This window comes from Sardina pilchardus, chromosome 20 (genome assembly GCF_963854185.1).
Source record: "Sardina pilchardus chromosome 20, fSarPil1.1, whole genome shotgun sequence".
Lineage (NCBI taxonomy): Eukaryota > Metazoa > Chordata > Actinopteri > Clupeiformes > Clupeidae > Sardina > Sardina pilchardus.
The window spans coordinates 28944688-28952187 of NC_085013.1; the positions used below are offsets into that span (position 1 = coordinate 28944688).

The 7500-nt window shown below is 47.9% G+C and overlaps 1 protein-coding gene across 1 annotated transcript in view; it reads right to left on the reverse strand.

The window, feature by feature from the left end:
• grhl3 (grainyhead-like transcription factor 3) overlaps positions 1-5038 on the reverse strand; it is a 17030-nt gene extending 11992 nt beyond the window's left edge. The window contains exons 1-5 of the mRNA XM_062523478.1: positions 4873-5038; positions 2583-2730; positions 1942-2003; positions 813-1083; positions 486-571 (exon numbers count right to left, since the gene is read on the reverse strand). Coding sequence (XP_062379462.1) covers positions 486-571; positions 813-1083; positions 1942-2003; positions 2583-2730; positions 4873-4889 — 584 coding nt within the window. The 5' untranslated portion in view covers positions 4890-5038. The remainder of the gene's footprint in view (positions 1-485; positions 572-812; positions 1084-1941; positions 2004-2582; positions 2731-4872) is intronic.
• Between the last annotated feature and the right edge of the window lie 2462 nt (positions 5039-7500).

Below are 7500 nucleotides of genomic sequence, written 5' to 3' on the forward strand. Positions count from 1 at the left end.
AAGAACACACTGCAGTTACAACATCGTTCCTACGGTCAAGAACACACTGCAGTTACAGCTCGAGATGACAAGAAGATTGAAACGCACTCCATTAGACTGGCAGTTTAATCCAGGAGTGGAGAGTTTAGGGCTGAGGGTGGAGAGTTTAGGGCTGAGGGTGGAGGGTTTAGGGCTGAGGGTGGAGAGTTTAGGGTTGAGGGTGGAGGGTTTAGGGTTTAGGGTTGAGGGTGGAGAGTTTAGGGCTTAGGGTGGAGGGTTTAGGGTTGAGGGTGGAGGGTTTAGGGTTGAGGGTGGAGGGTTTAGGGTTGAGGGTGGAGAGTTTAGGGCTTAGGGTGGAGGGTTTAGGGCTTAGGGTGGAGGGTTTAGGGCTTAGGGTGGGTAGTTGGATACTGAGAGTGGGTAGTTGGGGGTAGTTGGAGTGGAGGGTTTGAGGCTGAGGGTGGAGGGTTTAGGGTTGAGGGTGGATGGTTAAGAGCAGTTGTTACCTGAATCTCTCTGGAGGGGAGTTGGTGTAGGACTCGGAGTAGACAGGGCTGGTTTGGGCTACAAAGGGATCACCGTATGGCACCGTCTGTTTAGGACGCGACAGAGAAAGAGCCATTTTTAAAACAAGGATTTATATATTATATAATATTACAGATGCAGATTATTACACTTATATATATACATATATATTATATAATATTACAGATACACACAGCAAACAGCCACTCACTAGGAGCAGGTTATGTTGTAGTTATGTTGTTGTTATGTTGTGGTCATGTTGTGGTCATGTTTCCATGTCGTTGTTGTTTATTGTGTTGTTTACTCACGGCCTCCGTGGCGTTCTCCTGGTAGCTGCCCTGCAGCAGCGAGTCGAAGATGGTGTTGATGACCTGCTTGTCGTAGCTCTCGGCGCCGCTGGGTGGGAGGTAGGTCTGGGGGCCGGGGGGGCTCTGCTTGGGGGGGCACAGCGGGGACAACTTCCTGTTGAGGTCCAGCACTTCCTGTTGCTGGGTGGCGGAAATGTTGTTGGTCAGCAGCTTCATGATCTGTGCCGGACTCTCCAGGGAGATGAGATCAGGGGAGGAGGCGCCGTGACTCCTGAAACACACACACACACACACACACACACACACACACACACACACACACACACACACACACACACACACACACACACACATTGGCAATGTTAAACACAGCAGAAAATCACACACAAACACACACACCTTTCCTCACCACAGTTAAAGACTAATCCTTGGCTATCCACTGAGTACACACACACACACACACACGTACAGTGGCTCAACTCAACCTCAGTGCTCAAACATTGACTGTACGCCAACAAGAAAAGCCAGTCCAAGTGTCAGTGTAAATAAGGGAGTGAATAAAAGGCAGGGCCCAAATCTCTGCAGTGTGTAAAGAGTGGAGCTCCGCTCTCCTGGGTGGGGGCTATTTGTCTCCTAATCCTGACCCCCCCCCCCCCCCCCCCCTATTTGAGTTTCTCTCTGTGCTGTGCTGCCTGGTGTCCATTTTTCACCACCAACAAAAGGCTCCTGTTACTCCCAACCTCCCTGACTCCATGTGGACGAGGTGCTGCCCTGCTCTCCTGCCCCTACTCTACTACCCCTGCTCTCCTGCCCTCTACTGCCCCTGCTCTCCTGCCCCTACTCTACTACCCCTGCTCTCCTGCCCCTGCTCTACTGGACTCTACTGCCCCTACTCTCCTGCACTCTACTGCCCCTGCTCTCCTACTCTCTACTGCCCCTGCTCTCCTGCCCCTACTCTACTACCCCTACTCTCCTGCCCCTGCTCTACTGCCTCTGCTCTCCTGGACTCTGCAGGAGCTCTCACCTGTCTGGCTTGTAGAAACACACACACACACACACACACACACACACACACACACACACACACACACACACACACACACACACACTGATCTGCAGGAGCTCTCACCTGTCTGGCTTGTAGAAACTGCTGCCTTTGCTGCACGCAGTCATTCTCTGCTCCTTGGGAGTCTGGGGAGAAATGCATATCAAAATAAGCATCAGGAATAACACTGACTGAACTTAAGAATAACATTAAAACAGATTAATTATCCCGAGAGAAATGTAAGACACAGAAACAAGGACCCCCCTGTTACATCGAAACTCTGTTGCAAACGAGAGGTTGCGCAACACAACAAGCCGGGGCAGATCACGATCCCACAGCAGCGTGCACAACACACACCTCTTCCTCTGCGTGCACAACACACACACTGCACCTCTTCCTCTGCGTGCTGCTCTGCATCCAACTGGAGAGCAACACACACTCCAGCTAAAGCAACACACACTCCAGCTAAAGCAGCACAGGCGCTATCCACTGTAATTTCCCAACTATTAGCCGCGGCTTATACATTGATTTTGCAACATTTCTTCAGCAATGAGGTTAATACACAGGGACAGTTAATATGGTATTTTGCTTCTTTTAACTTGCATAAAACACTGTCCTGTGGCTTATACTGTATACAATGTGGCTACCACACAGGAAGTGGCTGTAAAGCCGCGCAGGCTCTATCTGAGGGTCCCCTCCGAGGGCCGTGAGGCGTGGGCGCTCACCTTGCACTGCTCGTAGAGGAAGGAGAAGGCGGTGAGGTCGTCCTTGGTCTTGGACAGGTCAGCGTCGGCGTAGCCCCACGAGTCCATCAGGTAGCTGTCCGTGTAGCGCGAGTAGTTGAAGCTCTCGTTCTGCAGTACCATCAAAGTCCTGCAGCAGCGGGGACCAGAAACACACACACACAGATTATTAAACGGTTAACGGGACATCAAAGTCCTAGCAGCAGGCACCAGAAACACACACACACACACACACACACTGATTATTGCACCGTTAATGGGACACCTTACTAAGGCGATGGCAAGATGATGCAACCCAACAACACACACACACAGATCGGATAATAAACGCAACGGAACTCCATTGAACAGCTAAACTGTGCGTGTTCTGTTTTTGCAGCCACACACACACACACACACACACACACACGGCACCAGGCCTGCAGGGTTTAGAGTGTGTGCTATCTGAATCAGCGCAGGACGTAGGCCTTGGGCCCTGGGGCTCGGCCTCACACACACACACACCACAGTTCCTATTTCCCAATCCCCAGTCAGGCGGAGAGCACCCTCTCTCTCTCTCTCTCTCTCTCTCTCTCTCTCTCTCGCCCTGGAGGAGTTTCTGTTGAGAAAGCCTCTCTTGGCTCTCTGATAGCAGCGGCTGTGGCAGAGAGGCCGAGATATGATCCCGATCTCAGCAGCCAACCGGCCCAAACCCACCAGCATATCAACCCACATGAGCTACAAATTGTGCATAAGTAAACAAAGACAAACAAGCAGATAATTCAGTACTGGGCAAAGGCTGGGTGTGAGTGTGTGTGTGTGTGTGTGTGTGTGTGTGTGTGAGTGTGTGTGTGTGTGTGTGTGTGTGTGTGTGTGTGTGTGTGTGTGTGAGTGTGTGAGTGTGTGTGTGTGTGTGTGAGTGTGTGAGTGTGTGAGTGTGTGTGTGTGTGTGTGTGTGTGTGTGTGTGTGTGTGTGTGTGTGTGTGTGTGTGTGTGTGTGTGTGTGTGTGTGTGAGTGTGTGTGTGTGTGTGTGTGTGTGTGTGCGGTGAGGGAGGAAACTCCCGGCCCTTGGGAAAGCAGAGTCAGGACCCCCCTGCTATGAATGAGAAGGGTGCAGGGTTTCAGACCGGCCCCAAACACGGCCAACACTAGCGGGGCTTTGGACACACACACACACACACACAGGGGATCGCTTTTCCCCCACACACACAATATACACACTACAATTCTCTGGGGAAAGTGGGGAGAGCTTGACCACCTCCACACTGGTGTTCAATTAGCCTGATGTCCGAGGAGCAAGCACAACGGTGTTTACACTGACGGGGGGGTCTGTCACCCACACACACACACAAACACACACACACACACACACACACACACACACACACACACACACACACACACACATCTAATGTGCTGAGCAGGCAGAAGGAGAAATCAAAAGCCTCTGAGAAGCTTAAAAACACCTGAGCAAATACATGACTATGAAGAACACACACACGCGCACACACACACACACACACACAACACACACACACACACACACACACACACACACACATTTTGACAATCCTGCACAAGTGAAACACCTGTATGAGGTAACTTCCCTATCTCAGAGCCATTTTCATTTCCACAAGTGTCCGTGTGTTTACGAGATGCCACGGGCCGAGAGTGGCCTATTGGATGTCTGTGTTGTGGAACTGAAGGCCCCGCGCTGTAACTGACCCATGTCTCTAACACGTCTACGCCAGATTCCTGTTTCCCTGATCCCTTTGTGCATGCAGGCCCCAGGGACTTTATCATCACTCCCCTCTGACAAGTGTGTGTGTTCAGACCTCACCTCATCATCCCCTTAGCCTGGAGTCTGTGTGTGTGTGTGTGTGTGTGTGTGTTGGTGTCAGTTTTCTCTGGCCACACATCCCTTTAGATGGGGGTCCCGTTGCACAATGCTGGGCTGCCGTGTTGGGATGAGGGGGCTTTGCCGTTCACATGGTCTCAAGTGATGACTCACAAGCGCAGCGAAACTCAGCCACCCGCGACACAATGAGGCGTGCTGAGACTCAATACAGTTCCCACCACAGCATGCCAATAAACGCCTGTTTACAAAGCCACACTCTGCTCCAACAAGACTCCACAACGCTCACTTACAACCATCTGTCATATTCTCATGAGCTCATTCAGCAGCCACAGCAGCTCATTCTACACCCATATCACAAACACAAACACAAGCCGTAGAAGTAATAAACAAATAAACAAATAAACACATAAACACATCAGCAAATAGAAACTTACTCATTTTCCTTAGTCATTTCTCCTCCTGGCGAGGTCAGTTATAAATTCCTTCAGTGGTGTGTTCCTCCGGTTAGTGTGTGTGAGTGTGTGTGTGTGTGTTGGCGAGTGTCTGTGAGTCTGAGCTCAGGTGAGGAGATGCAGGTGAGGTGTCGCTGAGGCGGAGGAGTGCAGAGGTTTGATCTTGGCACCGCTACTCCGCGCAGATTTATCTCCTGCCGGCAGGCCCAGCCCCTGATTGGCCCACGGCCCCGAGACAGGTGTCAGATAGGACAGGTGCACTCCGGGCTCCGCCCTTAACTCTCTACCTGCTGGTGTGTGTGAAAGGGGGCGTGTCCATGTGTGTGTGTGTGTGAAGAGAGATGGGGGTTGGGGTGTTTCGCAGGGCAACTCTGGGCTGTGGGCTGGTGGTGTAATTAGCACGTGGGATAAAAGAGTCAGAGGTGTGAAGAGAGCCTCTTCTGAGGAGCAGAAACTACTGGCCAGCCAGAGAGCTCAGCAGCTTTAACATGCTAATAGGACCCAGTATCATGTGCCCCTGCTGCATCAGCCATGCCCATGCACAATAGGGGGTGCGGGTGTGTGTGTGTGTGTGTGTGTGTGTGTGTGTGTGTGTGTGTGTGAGTGTGTGTGTGTGTGTGTGTGTGTGTGTGTGTGTGTGTGTGTGTGTGTGTGTGTGTGTGTGTGTGAGAGAGAGAAAGAGAGAGAGAAACTCTGACCGTCATCTCTATGATCTCATGTCTTTATTTGGCTGGAGAGGCTACTTCATGGAGAGATGAAAGGTGAAAGGTTAAAGGTGTCCTTGTAATTAAAGTTGACACCTTGCATGTGTTCTTTAGAAGTCTACACTTATGCACAATTTTCTCTGTTTCACCTGCTCTCAGGTGAACTCAAACCTATATTTGTGTTGATCATTTTTCCCAATTAATTTAGACAATCTATTTAGAGATATTGAAAAAATGCTACTGCAAGTTTCAGTTTTCCTTTTTCTTATAAGTAGAGTAGAAGAAAAGTGTATAATTATTTGGTTTACAACTAGTCTCTGTTGCTCAGGATATCAAATATTCACCAAATATGCACTATGAACTATCTTTATAATAACAAAACAAAACAAAAAAAAAAACGCTCACTAACCAGAAGTGCTTTGACACTCATTGATATTGTCTATATTTTCAAACTCTCACATCTTTAATGAGAGCAAAATCAGATAAAGGAGATGTTATATTTTCTCCTGGGTGGTGAAAGCATGGAGTGTGGAATACGCCATGCAAAGGCCAGAGAACTGACCTCTCCTCAGAGTCCTGCACGATGCCGTCACTGGACACTTAGAGCAGTTGCACTGGACGCTTAGAGCAGTTGCTTAGAGCAGTTGCACTGGACGCTTCTAAAGAGAGGGTTAGAGCAGTTGCACTGGACGCTTCTACAGAGAGGGTTAGAGCAGTTGCACTGGACGCTTCTAAAGAGAGGGTTAGAGCAGTTGCACTGGACGCTTCTAAAGAGAGGGTTAGAGCAGTTGCACTGGACGCTTCTAAAGAGAGGGTTAGAGCTGTTGCACTGGACGCTTCTGTTAGAGCAGTTGCACTGGACGCTTCTGTTAGAGCAGTTGCACTGGACGCTTCTACAGAGAGGGTTAGAGCAGTTGCACAAGAGGGGAACACAGCTACACTGTAAAAAAAAACCTCTTAAAAAAACAGTAAATTTCCGGCAGCTGGGGCGCCAAAAAAATACCGTGAAGAAACAGAAAATTACTTTCTCGTAAAAATACGGTTATTTTCCATAATTAAAATACAGTTTGTAGTTGTCATTTTAAAAAGATTTTGCCTTAATTTCACGTTTTTAATGTTTAGTTAGAACCATTTTCACATTTTAAAACAATGAAATTACCTACAAATATGGTTAATAAATGTTGTATTACGAATAATAATGCTTACATTTACAGAAATGTGCTGTTATTAGTTGGTTTTCATATATATTGGTTGTATTATAATGTATATTTGATGTGATATAACAGTATATGACACGCAAAATAATGTGATTCATCTTTCAAAACATGTCACAAAAATGTGGAAAAACATGACATTGGGTTTACTACTGCAATAATTTACTGTTAATTTTAAAATCTCATCAAATGCATATTTAGAGCTCCCTCTCAATAACACCATGTGTTAAAAACCCTTCCGCAATAACACTAACATTATTGTGGGGCCCGGGTTTCTCCAGCAGCGCCTCTGCAGACACATAATGCAAGTAAGCATTGAGTGCTCAACTTTGTGACACTGCCAAGGGGGCAAAAGAATGCTAATTGAGAAAGCATTCAATTTCGCAATGCACCCAAGAAGAAATATACATACTCTCTAAAATGTCCATGTATTTTAATCATGGCCTTCTCTATAGTGGTAATCCTGACAAATTCCTTACACAGTCATTTTCTGTAGACTGTTCAATCAGTTGTTCTATGACATACAGTACACATCCCAAAAAGCCACAATAAAGAGTAATGAGAGAAAATTAAACATTATAAACAAGAAACTAACACTTACCCATAATCCCTAACTGCTGTACTGGGATTCAGCCAATGTGAGCCCTTAGGACTAAGGACTAAAGACTCAGACTTAATTGATCTCAGGTGTG